Source organism: Olea europaea, unplaced genomic scaffold (genome assembly GCF_002742605.1).
Source record: "Olea europaea var. sylvestris unplaced genomic scaffold, O_europaea_v1 scaffold810, whole genome shotgun sequence".
Classification (NCBI taxonomy): Eukaryota; Viridiplantae; Streptophyta; class Magnoliopsida; order Lamiales; family Oleaceae; genus Olea; species Olea europaea.
The window spans coordinates 228,429-246,631 of record NW_019266538.1 but is presented as its reverse complement, the minus strand read 5'-3'; the positions used below and the strand labels follow the sequence as shown (position 1 = coordinate 246,631).

At 33.9% G+C, this 18,203-nt stretch overlaps 2 protein-coding genes across 2 annotated transcripts; both read right to left on the bottom strand.

Moving 5' to 3' along the window:
* Positions 1–8,127: 8,127 nt before the first annotated feature.
* Positions 8,128–10,913, bottom strand: LOC111391636 (60S ribosomal protein L23). Its single transcript, XM_023016890.1, has 3 exons — positions 10,806–10,913; positions 10,440–10,724; positions 8,128–8,461 (listed from the first exon to the last, which is right to left on the bottom strand). Exons 1-3 carry the CDS (start codon positions 10,816–10,818, stop codon positions 8,337–8,339), a joined length of 423 nt encoding a protein of 140 aa, XP_022872658.1. The 5' UTR covers positions 10,819–10,913; the 3' UTR covers positions 8,128–8,336.
* A 2,352-nt stretch (positions 10,914–13,265) lies between these two features.
* Positions 13,266–17,191, bottom strand: LOC111391637. Its single transcript, XM_023016891.1, has 5 exons — positions 17,102–17,191; positions 16,866–16,989; positions 16,649–16,734; positions 14,147–15,937; positions 13,266–13,807 (listed from the first exon to the last, which is right to left on the bottom strand). Exons 4-5 carry the CDS (start codon positions 15,815–15,817, stop codon positions 13,658–13,660), a joined length of 1,821 nt encoding a protein of 606 aa, XP_022872659.1. The 5' UTR covers positions 15,818–15,937; positions 16,649–16,734; positions 16,866–16,989; positions 17,102–17,191; the 3' UTR covers positions 13,266–13,657.
* Positions 17,192–18,203: the final 1,012 nt, after the last annotated feature.

Genomic DNA, 18,203 nt, shown 5'->3' with positions numbered 1-18,203 from the left:
AGTCTTTAAATACCAAAAAAAAAAAAAAAAAAAATTATAACACGATCGACATTTGATTGGGGCTTGCAAACTTGGCCTCCTTGTAACATTTTCTAATTGTTGAGTACATCTATTAAGATAGTCTGAATTTCTCACGGACATCACAAATAAATACAAGAAATCACCCAAAAAAATGCAGCGAAGAGATAAGCAAGAATTAGAGGAGCGAGTCTCTTAAAAAATGGGTGTGTACACACCCAGTCTTAAACAACAAATTAAAAGAAATATATTGAAGGCATTCACTATGTTCAAAATTTTGGACATGATTATAAACTTTTTCCAACTTAAGAGTAAATGTAAATTTCCTTCCAGAGAGAATGTTGTTATTCCATTTCTATAAATTTTGAACTGTTGAAAGAAGATGTCCAACCAATAAATGTAATGCCTACTGCGAGCCTGTTTGATGTCCATTATTTACAAAAAAAAAAAAAAAATGTATTTTGAAATAGTGATTTAATGGAGAATGTATGACTAATAAATGAAAAAAAGTTTTGAATTTGCATGTAATTTTATTATATTAAAAAATATGTTGTTGAAAAAAAAAAATAGAGGGAAAAATGTATTCTGAAAAAAATGGGACTCCAACAAAGTCTGCATAAAAAGACAAGCATGAAGACCTAAAGACACAAGGTACGTATCAAGAGTAGAACAACATAAAGTTCCAAGATGTGGTGGTAAATATGGACATCGTTGGAGAACTTGCCAAGCACCGATTCAATTGGAGCATAAAAGCAAAAAATAAAACTAAAATACAAAATTCCAACACGATTTCTTAATCAAAGATTGCACGAGGATTACAATTTTGAACGGTTGCATCCAAATAAGATTGCAAGATACTTAAAACAGTTTAATATATGTGAATTTATAATAATGTTGAGACATTTCTTCATTGTCGGTTCAATTATATGAACTTCCAAATTAATTGCATGTCACGTCATTGTCACTTAGACACTCTGTTTGTCAAGTGTATTTTTTTTTTTTTTAGTTTTGATTGACGAATATTAATTTATGTATGGATGAAATACAAATTTGTAAGTTCATATATGATTTTTTTTTTATGAGGATAACTCATTTAATTTCATATTTCATTCAGTCTATTATTTAGCGCCACTTAAATTGAAATTGTGACTCCAGTGAGACTACATAACATTTTTCTTTTTTTCTTTTTCTTTTTTATACAAAGTTAGGTTTATGTATAATTTTAGTACATGAAGTAGATTTCATGTACCATTGGCACATTTAACCCGATTTTTTTAACATTTAGAACGTCTAAAATCTTTCATTGGGTTGTTGAAGAAGAAATGCATTTATTTATTTGAATTAATTTAATGAGTTCATATGGAGAAAGTACGATTCATTTGTCATATCTATTGTAGATCAGTTTCACAAATAAGTCTATTGTAATGATCATGCTTATAACCTAAGTTAAACTTTATTCTAACCGAGGTAGTGGCCTTGGAAGAAAACGATCCATAATTGTCTTCCATTATTTTTGCGGCATCTCTTAAAAAGACCATCGACCCTAAATCCTAAAGGATCGACCAAGTCATCAATATCCAAAGATCACAAAACTTATACATATCAAACATTACAAAATAAGACAATTAAAAGACTTGTAGCTTTGTGTGAAGGAAACGTTCAATCACTAGACAATAAAAATTTGTGAGAATATAAGTATAATCCTCTTGGTCATCATGAATCTCTAAATCCTCGTCTATGAGGGTAAAGTTCTTGGTATAGTGAGTAAGGTTCAGGTAACAATGTATATGTGCAAGATCATCTGAGAAGCTGGTAAACCGATCATCACACATGTACAACACAGAGTATATGGATTATGAATAATAACTCTGTAAATAAATATGATGGCGGTACACTATAATAATGATGTGGGCTTGTCATTTTACCTGGATTCGTTCTCACTGCAATAGGGATTCTATGGACGAGGATTTTGAGGTTTTTTGAGGATCACGAGGATTGTACTTCTACTCAACTTTTTGAGACGTTATAGAACAAAATTACTATCGAAGTTCTCGTGCTACTTGCACCTGGCATTCCATTAACATTTTCCAATCATTCAATGGCGCTACTCATTATTTCATTCTTTTAGGGTTGGATGCCTACTCCTTTCTTTTATTATTTATGAGTATAACATACACAAGGCCAAGCATGGAAGTGACACTGGAACTTATGACACTGAAGGAAGATATGAATATTAGTATATGACAAGTTTAATCTAGGAGAATTGTGGAATTTAACTGAAGGCGTTACATCTTCGGATGGTCTATATTATTAGTCTAAATTTGTGTTCTCCATTTCATTTGTCATTTCCAAATTTCGATTTTGCAGGGCTGCAAGCAAAGAGGAATGGGGAGTTCTCTACGTTTTTGCGAGGGACAATGAGGGTTTTCATTCTAAGGAAGCTGTGAGACGATGCGATGTGAGTTTGGGTGCAACTCATTAGTTTACATAAACTAAAATGTTTTGACATTCTTGTAGCAGTGTTGTCATGAGTGCCGTGCATATAACTCGTCCCGTTGTTGTTAAGATTAAGTTGAAGGAACGTAGATTCTGTTTGGAAAATTGTGTGATTTTGTACGTAGATTTATTTATAAATAAGCATAATCAATTAATAGACATAAACATAATTTAACAATAATATAAAATAAGAAAAGAGTTAGAAAGAAAGCAAGCTTGGGAAGTCATGTCGACGATGCTGTCCTAAAGTTGTATTGCCTCCCTTTCGTGCGAATTCTTTTGGCATTACACAACTCTAAAATAAAACTCAAATGGCCCTGTTTCTATGGGCACGACCATAGGGATATAAAGAATGAGCATCATATCAAGTTGCCACAAACTATAGAAATATAGGTCATGTTTGAGCCACATTTTTTTTAAAAATACATTCTTAAATAGTGATATGATATCATTTCAACCACACATTCTTCAATAAAATAATATTACGCGCAAATTCAAAACTTTTTTTTATTTTTTAACTACACATTTTTCATTAATACACTATTCAAAAATGCACTCTAAGAAAAATAATATGACTCAAACAAGGGCATAGTATAAAATATAGATGTAGTATTTTATTTTCCTTGTATCTCAAGTTCTTTTTTCCTCAAATGAAAGAACTCCCTTTTATAGTGTACAATTTAAACCCCCACACTAATAAAAATTAATCAACTCATAACCTCCATTCAAATATTCAAATGTATGTTATATTATAAATTAAAATTTTAATTAAACCTAAAACTTAAAATATAATATAATAATTTTGAAACTTGAAAATTAATATAATTTCCAACAATCCCCCACAAGTTTTAAGTTTTCAAAATAATTAAAATATATAATAGTTGCAACATAATACTGTGCAATTGGTGTAAGTGTTTTTTGAATTTGAACCTCACTTAGTGATAACAATTTCCATTTGAGGGAGTCATAATGGACTAAATCTTGAAGTAGGTCCATTTGACCAAACTTTAATTGTTCCACATGCAGTATCGATTTAGGCTCTACTTCATAGCCACGGCCTCATGACAACTCTTATATAGGTGGGTCCTTCAAGGGTGTTTGTGACCCACACCTCATGAGAATTCTCGTATCGATACTCATTCAGAGTTAAACCCTTTCTAACATCGCATTATTATTAGTATTATCACCATAGGGATGAGCACAAATGATATGGTGCTACTACGAGTCACGCAACACGAGTTGTTTCTACCACATCAAACCTTTTTCATGGGATCTCCAATCACGAAGGTTGGGTTACTCCCAGAGGCGACTCCCTTATAGGCTTAAGCCCATCCCCTCGATGATTATAATTTATTTCATGTCCCTCTTGTACAATAATTTTGATATCATCAATTTGCAAATGTTATTCTCCTCATGCATATTCGCAATCTGTAAAGTCACATAAGATTTTTTTTTTCAAAATGTCAATATCGCATATATAATCATAATAAGATAATTTTATGACATTTCTGATATTGACTTCTAGTAACATGTTTAGGGAAATGCGGCCATTGAGCTTTTGCATTTCACATCCGTATTCTGAAGATATCCATTGTGTGGAGCTTCTTCAAAAAATTTCCATGTCTACAAATACTTCTAAACACTTTCACAAAGTATTAGCATCATGATAAATAAAAATAACTTAAATAGATTTAAATAAAAGTGTGACATTTCGATATTCATCCAACTTCTCTTCGAACATTAACCAAATAAAAGAGAACTCTATTAAATAATTTAATACCCCACATTTCAAGAATATCTAGCTTGAATAGAATGGGTATACAATCTTACAATTTATTTATTTTGATATAATCCAACATTGTGTGGACATGGTTAATGCACACGTTTTCCACACTTTCATGATTTTCATCCACCAATGAATCCACAAATTCTTATTAAACACATGAGCAAAATATTATTTTCATAACAATAAATTATAAACAAATAATTGATTATATTTAGAATGCCTACCGAAGTATGAGTACCACTAATTACGACTGAGATTAAAACAATATGGCAAATTAAATTCACATTCTCATGACATTTTGCCTCCTAGATTTAAGACGTTTGCACTATGTTTTGGATGAAAAGAAACATTTAGACCATTAAAATATAGATTACAATATAAATTATGAGTTTTTAAATATGTATTAAAAGATAATTAAAATAGAAAACTGAAATTAAAATTGGTTTATGTTACAATATTTAGGACAATAACTCATCTATGATTTTCAATAAGTTTCCTTATTCCTTCAAAATTTTATAATAATCACATACTAAAGAAAATGACTATCATCGAGTGTTTCTTTTCAAAAAAAAAAAAAAAAAAAGTAAAACCTTAAACAATTTATCTACTTGTACAAAGTAGGTTAACAAAGTTTGTCGACAAAATCAATGTTGGCAAGATCTAGGCCGTTAATCCGTTTTGGAATTCAAAAACTGTTTTTGAAATGAGTGATAAAGATATTGCCAACTCATACTTTATTAACCAATTTTGTCATCCTCCTTTGTAGGTGTAGCATTACTCAACCTTAAAAGTCCACACCTAATGCTTTAGGGCAATTAAGTGGAATATGCTGAGACAGCATTAACTATTCTTATAACTTCAAGTACCCATACATTACCCTTACAACCAAAGTAAAATATATGCCAATTTTGACACTTAAGTACGTGTGCGTGGGGAATCACATTTTAGTATATTTCTTCATTAGGAATTTTTGAGAACGAGTTAAATTTATCCCTTTGCATTTTACACCATATATAATCACCAGTACCCCTCTATTTATTCATCAATAAAATGATTTGCATAGTGTCATTTTAAAACAAACTATAATGAGGAGATCTACTCTACACAAAACATTGAATTGTTTCACGTGAAACCGGAGAGTGAAATCATCCCTCCACATTTTAAAAACACACTCTCCACCACCCAATATTCTTTATGCTTATAACAATATAATTATTTCAATGTCAAAGCTAATAAAAGATATTTTACACAAGTGGAATAGTATAATGCTAAGGAAAATGACAAATTAAACAAAATTCAAATCACATGAATGTTGAAAAAAAAAAATCCTCTACTGATATACTCAACTTTCATTGATTTGCCTCAATTTTGAACTTCAATTGAAAATTTATCTCGCCTTTAAGAAAGATACAATCCACTAATCCAGAAGATAATTGCCTACACGTATGCCCATTAATTTGTGGAAAAGTTGTTCAAACAGGAAAAAGTCAGCAATTTACATTGGCACAAGTAGAAGTAAAACATAGCACAGTTTCATTGTTGCCAGCTAATGCTACTTTGGGAATTTTGCAATGTTACTGTTCAATATCATAAAACTAATAATTTACACACAAATCACGTAACAAGAATTGTCTACATGCAAATCACCAACACAACTTTAGATTGTTGGAAAAATTATGTGATTTGTATGTAGATTTATTTATAAATCAGCATAATCAATTAATAGACAAAAACATAATTCAACAATAATATAAAAAAAGAAAAGAGTTAGAAAGAAGCAAGTTGTGGGAGTCACGTCGACGACGCTGTCTTAAAGTCGTGTTGCCTCTCCTTCGTGGGATTTTTTCGACACTACATGACTCCAAAATAAAATTCATGTGACTCTCCTTCTATGGGTACAACCATAGGGAGATAAAGAACGAGCATCACATCAAGTTGCCACAAACTATAGAAATATAGTATAAAATATAGATGTAGTATTTTATTTTTCTTGTATCTCAAGTTCTCTTTTCCTCAAATGAAAGAACTCTCTTCTATAGTGTACAATTTAAACCCCACACTAATGAAAAGTAATCAACTCATAACCTCCATTCAAATATTCAAATGTATGTTATATTACAAATTAAGATTTTAATTCAACCTAACACTGAAAAATAAAATATAATAATTTTGAAACTTGAAACTTAATATAATTTCCAACAGATTCGTGGAGATGCTTTTTTTTTTTTTTTCCGGATAACTTAAGTGTTCAAGTTTCGCCTGACTAATCTTGAAGAGTGACGATCTTCCCCCTTGGTTCGCCATCCGGGTAAATCCGGATGCGGACATAGCTTATACACACTTAGACTGGACATTCGAGATGTGACTCTCCTCCCTGTGGACCTCCCTTGACGACGTGCGGACAAGACTCCCGAAGGGGCGACAAAACGCACCATAACTTTGCCTCCACAGGACAATTGCCTTCCAACATAAATGTTACCTTCCAGCTATCGTAGAGATTCAAACCTCCGATGCTCCGTGTGGAACCCTCCTGCTTTACCACTACACCATGCCCATGGGGTCAAGATGCTTCTTTCTTTTATATACTTGTTGCGTGCAAGCAGCATTTATCAAATCCGTGCATGTCAATTTAGCAAGTGTATCGATGTTTATCTTCAATGAATTATACCTAGGGTTGGCAACGGTTCGGTTATGGGTCGGTTCGGCCAAAACCATAACCGCACCACCAAATTTTTTACCATACCATAACCGCACCATAACCACGTAAATCGGTTCGGTTTGGTTCGGTTTTTATCTCGGTTCGGCACGGTTCGGTTAATAACCACGAAAATAAATTATTTTTTATAAGTTCATCCGTCAAATTGATATAAAACAATTTATGAAAAAAATCAATGAAAACAAAAACACAATATTCCAAACGAAAATGCAAACATTATCAAATAATATTCCAAACGTAAATGCAAACATTATCCTAATTTTCAATTGTAAAATACAAATTTAACAAACAATATTATAAATATAATAATACTAAACTTTTCCTTCATTCTTAATTATTGTGCATCAAATGTAACAAATTTTCGGAGGCGACGACGATTTGGACCGTAGAGGCAATGGAGCCGTGCGTGAGTTTGTGGCTGTGGAGAGTAGGGTTTGCATTTATATACTGTCATACTAATGCTATTATGGGCTAATGGTAAGTAGACTGGCCGAATGAGTCAGGTAGATGTAATGAGGAGGGGAGGGATTTTGTTTTGATTTGGATAGAAAAGTAGTGTAAAGCCCATTATCAATTCAAATTTTTTTTTTTTAGTGGGTAATCGGTTCGATTTCGGTTCGACGATGTAAATACCATACCCGCACCATTACGAATCGGTTCATTAAAATCAAAACCATATCCGCCCCATTGCACCATCGGTTCGATTTTTTTCGCCCCATTTGGTTCGGTTAACCGCGGTTTTCGATTTTGACGGTTCAAATTGCCATCTCTAATTATACCATCGTTGCTGAGTAGAAAGATTCAGATGAGTCGGCTTATGAAGTTCAGAGGGCACTAGGCCACTTGGGATAATTTGCTAAAACGAATTCAATGCTTCCAATAAAGAGAGGCACATACATATTTCCCAACTTTCAAATTCAACGTCGAATTAAAACCAGTTTTATTCTTTGAGTTTTGATCTCATCTCTCCCTTTCTATCTCGGTTACGTCAAGACGGTAAAAAATTGCAAGCATCCATTCATTCATCGCGATTATAAAAATGAGTCAATGGCCAGATGTTGGAGCATGCTGACACTAATTTCATAAGCACTTTGGTGAAATAACAAAACTATGAACTTGAAAATTCGCAACCAATGGAATCAGCAAAGCAACAAGAAAACGGATTGGAATTCAAGATAAGCATCTATGCAGCCAGGGTAAACCATGAACTGGCGATAATATACTCTTCAAAATTCTAGCTTACAATATCGCCAAAATCAAGCATCACATACGAGGAAAAATCAAAACTTGAATAGTTAACTAATGGGTAGCTACTAATTCTTAAACTATGGCATTGGCTGCGCTAGCAATCCTCGGCCATAGATCAGCACACTCTTTTCCAATTGGACCAGTAATAGCAGAACCTTTCATTTCACCCTTTGGGTTTACTATAACACCAGCATTATCTGCAAAAGCAAAAAGTTGAACAAATTAACATTAGATTACAAATGTATAATAAATAAGCAATATTATTAGGTTTTTTATTACAAAGATGCACAAGATCCACACTGTCCATTGATAATCCTAACACCATAACTGATTGCGCTTTTGATATAGAAAATAGACAACTAAAAAAGTTCACATTTAGGGTCCAAATGGAGCAGACGTGATTTTGAAGAAAATGATCACGTCTGTAACGATGGACACTTTTCAATGTCCCAGACAAGTAACTGTATCGACATCAAAATATGCAGATGGATACCTGACTTATGCCCGGTATGCGAGGAAAGTTGCAACTTCAGTTTCCCAACTTAATAAATCTAATTTGGGGAATAGGAGAAACTATATTACATATTGGGCCCATATGGAGCAGATGTGAGATCCACTGATACAAACACATCTGTAACGATAGACTCTTATCAATCTTCCGGACTTGTAACTGTATTTAACAATGGATGAAATGTCAATACATGACTAAGTCCGGTATCTTCATCTCTTATCAAAACCGCGGGAGAACTCTTGTCTGTAACGAAAGAACCTGTCTCAAGTATAAATTTTAAAATTTACCCTACAGGTCTAAATTCTAGGTTGTTACAAGGCAACCATTTCAAGAATGACTCAAAGATCCCTCCACAACTGATGAAAACCAACTTCTCTATGAAAGCATAAGAACTCAGGAGCACTTAAGAACGGAGGAAAATGAAAGATAAGACCACAAAAAGGCTGAAGAAAATATACCAACCTTGACAGGAATGAGAAAAAAAACAATTTGCCATCCGATATAGGGGTAGATTGGCATTTTAGATGTAGCTGGTCATGGGAGGTGCAGAGAAACCTAGGAATACTCCTCAGCACCACATTACCAGCAAATAAACAAGGAAATAACACATCATCCTGGCTAAACATCTCTCTGAATGTTAGATGAAATATACTGGTTAAACATTAAGAGCATATAACATGTTTGGTTTAGCTTAAATACTAAAAAAGAAACTAAAAATAAGTGCCAAAAGAAGCTACAATGAAGCCAGATTTTAGCATTTAAGCTAAGCCAGACATGCTCTTAAAGCATCAGAAATGTATCAACCTTGACAGAGTGAGGTCCAAGAAACAGAAAACTCACTAGGTATTATGATTGATAGCATTTTAATATCGCTGGACTAGAAGGTATAATATCATGTCTACATAATCCAAACTGTCTATGGAAGATGCAGAAATCAATATACCGCAGAACCAGCTGATATGGGACCGAGCTACTTGTACCCGGGCATGTAAGTTATACGCCCCTCACTTGGGGGGCGGGGCAGCGTGCATGGGCACCGCCCCCATGTGAGGGGCTTCCTGCTAATATTACCCTTCAATCACATCGTTAAGCATATTATTAAATTTCATCAGTTAGAAGTAATAACTAAAACCTTAACTATCAAAATCAAGCATAGCAAGCAAAGTCAATAATAAACTGGGAAAAAAAAAGAAACTTAGCAAACGTCTGTCTGATAACATCAGCTGAAATAAAATGGGGTGGGTGATAAATAGAAGCATTGAAAAAATGAATCAACCTTGACAGAGTGCCGTTCAAGAAAACAGTGAACTCACTCGATCTTGCGATTGATTGCATTTTATTATAGCTGGTCTAAGGAGGCATCACGTCATGTGTAATGTCTCTCGGAGATGCACACATCATGATGCCGCTTAACCAGCTATAATGTTTACTCTTCTACAAATGGTTCAGTGTGTGTGTGTGTGTGTGTTACAGATATCTTATTGAAGAAGAATGGAATAAATAAAAAACTACCCATCCAATTATATAATGAAGCGGCCAAAGAAGCTATGCAGCCACTAAACCCAAATGCAACTTGCAAATAACATGTAAAATAGGCAAGGACCCCTCAAATACACTCATAAACATGAATCCAATAAAAGGATAATAATCATTAAGATACAGACCTTCGAAATACATGAAAACACCATCCTTTCGGCGCCACGGCTTACGTTGCCTCACAATAACAGCAGGCATCACCTTCTTCCTCAAATCAGGCTTGCCCTTCTTCACGGTAGCCATCACCATATCACCGACACAAGCTGAAGGAAGACGGTTCAACCGGCCCTTTATCCCCTTTACTGAGATAATATAAAGATTTTTCGCACCCGTATTATCGGCGCAGTTCACCGTCGCCGCCACCGGTAGACCTAGCGACATTCGGAACTTGTTACCGGCCGATCCTCCCCGCCCTGTCAACACAATTTCATAACATATAAGCAAAATTACACGGAATCAAAGAATAGAAAATATAGTGTACTGGAGAAGCTGACCTCGCTTCGACATTATCGGAGTGCTGTAATTAGGGTTTCGTGGAGATGTAGAAACAACATATATAGGAAATGGCAAGCGGCTGGATTGGAATTAGGTTTCCTGACTTTAGCATATTAATTAATAAGGACTTGATCTTTTGGAGTAATACCATATGGGTACTTAATTTTATTTCATTTTTTTCCTTCACGTGTTAATAGATATAAAAACTTATTCTTAGAGGGTATTTGGTAGGGATTAAAATTAAATTTTTAATAGATTGTAATAGAAATTTTTGAAATATATGGTTAAAAAATTGTGGTACTCATGAAATATGTAGTTAATATTGATTGTTTGACTTTAATTTAGATTAAAATAAGATTTTAATCCGAACCAAACAGACTCTTAGATTGTTTAGTCCGATTCAGAAAAACACTTTTGGTAACAAATTCATGAATTCACCATTTCATATTTGCCATATGAACAAAACTATTGATTGGATAGTCATCTGAATAAGGTAGTTGATCGAGGTGCATCTTGACATTAAGGTTGATCAAGGGGTATCCAACATTTTGATGATCATTTTAACTTGATGAATTTGAGTTGGCTGGCACGTTGCCACATCATCCCCTCCCCATATGAAGTCTATAGTATTCGTGAATAAGGTGTTAATAATTCAAATGGTCACTAAACATTGCAAAAAGTTTTTCATACAGTTACTGAATTTTAAAAATCATTCAAGTCATTACTAAACTTTAAAAAAGGTTTACACGGAGTTACTAAACTTCAAAAATCACTTCATTCATTACTAAACTTGTCAAAAAATTTCAGTGATGAATGAGATAATTTTTAGAGTTCAATAATCCCATAGAAACCTTTTGCAAAGTTCTATGATGATTTGGATCGGTAACCCGATGAAAACCTTTTGCAAAGTTTAGTGTCCAATTGAATTATTAACTCCATGAATAAGTTTCAAAGAATATTGTCCGGGAACGATGCATGGCAAAAATGTCAATCCAAGTGGCTTGCCGCCATTGTCGCTGATCACTAATGGGCACTTAGGCGCGCCTGAGCATGCATTATTATATTTTTACAAAAAAAAAAATTACAATTCTTTTAAGTTAAAATTTAAAGATTGATTTTTTCACTTCGTTTGCTCTATGCTTAGAAAAGTTGCTTAAAACCTTGAACAAAGAAATTTTCTAAAATTTTCTATTTATTTATTATTTAGTATTTGCATATGAAACTTATCTTTTTGTTGGAAATTTTAAATTAATGTATAAAGTTACCATAAATCTGCTTCAGATGTTCGGTGGTAGGTATTATTTTTAATTATTAAAAGACTTTTGATGGATTAAAAATTTAAATAATATTAAAATAGTAAAAAGCCTTTTTATGCTTTTTTATGCTTATGTGTCGCTTAAACTCACCAAGCCCATAGTTTGACCTTCACGCATCGTCACGCATTACACCTTTTAAAGGGCTAACAAAATCTAACGTCTTAAATAAGTTTTTGAAGATAAAATCTCTATATTTATTTAAGTTTCATCTTTTGACATGAAGAAATTACTGTTTATTTGTTATTAAAGATCCTATAAATGTTAAAATATTCTCATGCCGTGCCAACATGAATTGAGATTTTATTTAGCAAAAAAGGAATTGGATTGAATGTCCGTGATCAATCCAACGAAGCTTTTGGATATGTGACATGAAGAAATTACAGTTCATTTGTTATTAAAGATCCTATAATTGTTAACATTTTCTCATGTCATGCTAACAAGAATTGATATTTTATTTATCAAAATATGAATTGGATTGAACGTTCGTGATCGATCCAACAAAACTTTTGGATATCTGACATGAAGAAATTACAATTCATTTGTTATTAACGATCCTATAATTGTTAAAATTTTCGAATGTTGTGCTAACATGAATTGAGATTTTATTTATCAAAATATGAATTGAACTGAATGTTCGTGATCGATCCAACAAAGCTTTTGGATATCTGATACGAAAAAATTGCAGTTCATTTGTTATGAAAGGTATTATAATTATTAAAATTTTCTCATGTTGTGCTAACATGGATTGAGAATTATTTATTAAAAGATGAGTTGGACTTAAGGTTCATGATCAATCCAACAAAGTTTTTGGAAATCGTAAAGAACGTTCAATTTCATTTTATGTCTTCAAAACGCAACTGTTAAATTTCAGTTTCAATCTTTATAATTTTGGGTTTTATTTCGACGTGTAATCTACATAAAATCTAACAATTTATTTTCGCCAATAGATGGAGTTGATATTCAACATGGGGTTGAGCTAACCCAAACCCTCCTGTAAGTAACTACACCATTTTGTTGATACTCTACCAAAGNTGGAGTTGATATTCAACATGGGGTTGAGCTAACCCAAACCCTCCTGTAAGTAACTACACCATTTTGTTGATACTCTACCAAAGGGATGCTACCCGATCACTAAAGCATAGGTAAGAAAGGGTCATATACGATGGTACAACTTATTAAAAATTCCCAGACATCGTAAACTATATAAATATCAGACAGAAAAACATTACAAAACCATATTAAAGAGAAAAAAGAAAAAAATAAAAAATAAATTCAAGCCTACTCAACATGTAGCTTGTTGTGAAGGAAACGTCCGGTCACTATGATCATAGAACTCTTCGAGAGATGGTATAACCCTTCGTGGTCCTCAAAAACTTCTAAATCCTAGCTTATGGGGATAAAATCTATGGTGCAGCTTCATCTAAAATCTCTATGGCAAAAGGCTGTATCTCTACAAATTAATCCCCAAACTTTGTCAGATCAATTCCTATACGTTTATCCCATACTGTATCCAATACTGCACACCAAACATGACTTCACAATTGAAGAACGGGATTATGAGAATGAAAAATGGAAGCAGCTATGGCAAAAGACTGCAAAGATGACAAAGTTGATTGAAAATGGATATAATACAAGCCTTCATGGATATTCACCATTTTGAAGATTGGTGTATTTTGCTTTGAACCCTGCAACATTGACAATGGGGTAAAGTTATCTCATTTCTTCGCCAGATAAAAGATTAAATACAAAACAGAGAACTGGCCATGTTCGATGAACATTACTAGATATGTGTAATAGTTTGTACCAAACATGCACTTTTTATAGTGTTTTCAAAGTAAATATTACTTATCTAGGCATCTCTGGTATTAGGTGCAAAAGAAGAAAAAACAACTCGATACAGAATTTGTGTGCTGGATTTGAAAAGGTGGTGAAATGTCCAAGGTATGAAGATTGTTGGTTTGTTAGAAAATTGTTTTAGAAAAAGTAAGGAGATAAAGCAAATGAATGCAAGGAACTTAACAGACCTGTATAAAGAGCTCAAATGACTTGCATTCCCTGGAATTAGGAGGCGAAGCCTCCATGATGCACGATCTGGAATCGAGTACCGTTAATGGGCACCCAATATCCCAGCCCCCACAGTCACAGCGCCCACCAGAAATCCACCTCTCAATAAGACTTGAGGGGCCACCAATTCTGGTTCTTGGTCCTCCGTGAACATCTGCTGGAACTATAATATTCATGCTCATCGAGCATTCACCACAATTTTGAGGACTACATTCTGAAGATATCGAGGAATTAATTCCAGATCTTTCGAGAAACTTCAATCCCCACCCTCCAATTCCTGACTCCTTGCTTTTCTTGCAAGTATGGTGTCTCATAACAATGGCTGCCAACTCAAGATTTGGAGCGTATTGACTTTCTACACTCGCCTCGACTGGATTAGGACTCTTTTGCACTTGATGAGATGAATGCCGATAAGTATCTTCAAAACTTGCACTCTTCTCCACAAATTTAGGAGATGGTCTCTCTTTATAAGAGCGAGTTGACTTGAAAACATCCACAATCTTCCGTGCCAATCTCTTATTCTGCTGGAGAGAATGACTAGAGCTTTGCATCTCTCCCAAATTATTGTCATCGGAACGAAATAGAACAAATCGAGTCTCCATTATCTCGGAGTTGTTTGAACAGAAAGTGATAGAAGAAGACACCCGCATCTTCCCAACAAGTTCTGGCTCAACCTCACGTTTATCACAATCTTTACTGCCATTTTCCATTGAATGAAACGTGTAAACACAATCTAAAACTTTACCGTCAGGAGACTCGACCTTAAAGGAGCTGGCCACATAAATTTTTCTCGTATCATCCATGGAAAAAGTGTACTGTGGTAGCCCATTCTTCCACGTGCATTGTAGCATTCCCTTAAACAAGGTAGCACATGAAGAAGAAGAAGATGATTGATCCGAGCAGGTGCTGTTTGTGCTCGACACAGGTATGATCCTTTTATGCAAAGGTGCAGATGCAAAAACATGGTTGAGAACGGTTGCATCCTTCATTAGTTTACAAGATGAACTGCTGTTGCTCAACACACGTGGAGGGTTCACAAATTCAAAATAAGCTGGCTCACAGATTTCAAGTAAACTCGTTCTTCCAGAGTTGGCATTGCCGTCTACGGGACTGAATTGGTTAAACGACAGGTTTTTAGAGATGTCCGTACTCTTGCTAGTGATAGTTCTGTTAATACCAGTCGAGCTCACGTTAACATTTTGGGTCCCAACTGGCAAAGGACATTCTATAAATAACTTAGCCATGTCATACGAACTTCTGCAACGACTTTCTGTTAAGTTAGCCAAACTATCTGACAACGTAGCCACTTCTGAGGCAAAACTGCACGCTGCTTCCCCTAATCTGTTCCTACATATCAATTCGAGGCACCCAAGAACATTTTTTTCGTCTATGCTTATGATATGCTTTGGAATTTTATAATATAAGCCATGATCGCAATGAAGGAATAACTCTCTGTAACTTGTGCTCGTTCTAGATCTCCTAAAGTTTAATAACACTGTGTGCTCTGGCTCTAACTTTCTAGTAAGTCTTTTCGATAAAAGATTTTCATCCGCTGACTGTGTATTTTCAGTAACACACTGCACTAAATCTTCTCCACCTCGGCCATCTTTCGCCATGTCGATATTTTCCATATAATTCCGATGAAAAAGAAAAAATTAAAGACATGCAGAAGTCTTTCTTCACTTCTAGCTCCTATTTCGCATAGGACTAAAGGTTGTAATCGGCTGCAGGGTACTGAAATCTGAAGCAATCTGAAAACCAAATGCCAAATGGCATGAGCAGTTAGTATCAATAAGCTCTAAAGGAAATCAAAAGGAAACAACAAGAGCGACAATGTGCTCCAAAATTGAACCACCATTTCAAAGAGAATCCAAAAGGCAGTATCAACGCTAAGAAAAAAAAATTATCAGATCATACGATACTCGGTTTCATCTGAAGGTTAATGATGCAATGGAAGCATAAGGAACGAATTACATGTTCAAAGATCCATTGATTCTATGACTACCAGAGACAGATCAATAGATACAAAATTGAGAGAACTCCCCGCAATATTTTATTATATTTAAATCAAGTGCTTATTCTTATCAGAAAAAGCTTATTTATCCACACAAAGATTAAAGCTAAAAAGGAAACTTACAATCTTAATAACAGAATGCAATAAAATATATGCCTCCTCAGGATTTGCTCTTTCATGAATTGAGTCAAATCAATTTAAAACTAGGAAAGGGAAAGCACAATGCATTTCTAAACTCCGAGGATAGCTGGGATATTGAGGAATATCTATAATGGCTCGAGAATAGGTCTGATTCTATCTCAACTTGAAAGAACTGATCTTTCTATCAGTTGTTTCACTTGGATAACTCTTGATTAAAACTAAATTAGATACTACTTAAAAGCAGATTATAATTAATTTGGCACCAAAACAATTCTATACATGAAATACATAATAACTTTTTGCTCACCATAAGAATCGGATTTCAAGATTGAAACCGACTTCTGTTCTATATATTCTGAGAAAACCCTGCTTCAACTCCCTCTTTCATAACAGCTGAAACCCATTCAAGAAATCGTTTCAACATTCAATTTCATAATTCTTTACAAAATAAATCCCAGTTTTACGAAGACCAAGCAAATAACAAATTGATACATACATATGCAAAAAGAGAAAATTTTAAGTACTTTGATTATGAGCAGCGTAAGCGACTTTATGAGATTGCTAGGTAGGTCCCACATGCGCCAAATTCTGACATTTTTATTGTTCCATTAAACCGCTGACCCGGTTCCTGCAGACATGCGGATCGACCTACAAATGAAATTGGCTTAGAGATACACACTAGAGACAGAGGATGAAGAAATTTATCTTTGTGTATGTATCGTATAGGACGTGAGAGAATAATGCTTGAGCTAGTGCGCACGATAGATTATTAGGTAGAAGCTACATGCCCACTTGGCAGCAAAGGGCGCCACCACCCTCGTCTCTGGCAGCATCAAACTTCAATCCAATATTTTCAAAAGGCACTTACGATTCATTTGGCATTAACTTTTGAAAAGTTAAAAGAAATTTTTATGATTTGAAAGTTTCTTTTGAACTTGTTTGATTAATTTTATAAAAATATTTATTCTAATTAAAAGAGTTTTAGAGAAACTTGATCTAAAGTGTTTTTCTCTAAGTGTGTGTTTGATTACATTTATTTTCCATAGAAAATATCAATTTTCCACCCAAATTTTTACTTGGAGTGTTTGATTGCTATTTTTTTCCATGGAAAACATTTTCCAACTTTTGAAAATATGCCTAATTTTCCTTGTTTTTAAGGAAAATATTTTCCTTGGGTAGAGGTGGTTTTTATTTTCCACAAAAGATGGAAAACATTTTCTTTTCTAGGTAATATTTTTCATGCCAATCAAACACACTCTAAAAATATTTTCAGAATTAAAAGTTTGATAAACGTATTTTATAAACTTATCTAGACCTTTAAATATGAATATTTACGATTATTTTTGTGAATTATAACTTAATCTCGTGTACATATTACGTATTGTCTATTAGGTGAAAATCGAAGTTCGATAGTAAATCTTGAATAAAGGAACAAAAGGAGCTAAAAAGGGAAGAATTCCAAAGTTGAGGGATCAAATTACAGATATTCAAAAAATTTATTCGAACCAAGAGGCGACGATTGATGAAGATAGAAAAGATTCGATTAAATAAAATTAGAAGTTAATGGACGAATATTGCACGAAGAAAGGATCCGAGGCTAAAACATAGTTCAAATTTCGTAATTTGAATTTTTGAGAAAATTGTCCAAAGAGAGACAAAGTGGACCCTTGATCATTTATTTCTCAAACACGCGACAACTAGTAAAATGTGGAAATATTTATATTTTTGTGCTATAGGTCAATGACATGAATTTAGAGGCGCTTGGTTTGTAGGATCCTAGCAAATTTAATGTGCAATAGTTGAATTGATAGGGTTTAATATCTAGTCTCGTTTGATTTATATAAAAATTACATTTTTATTTA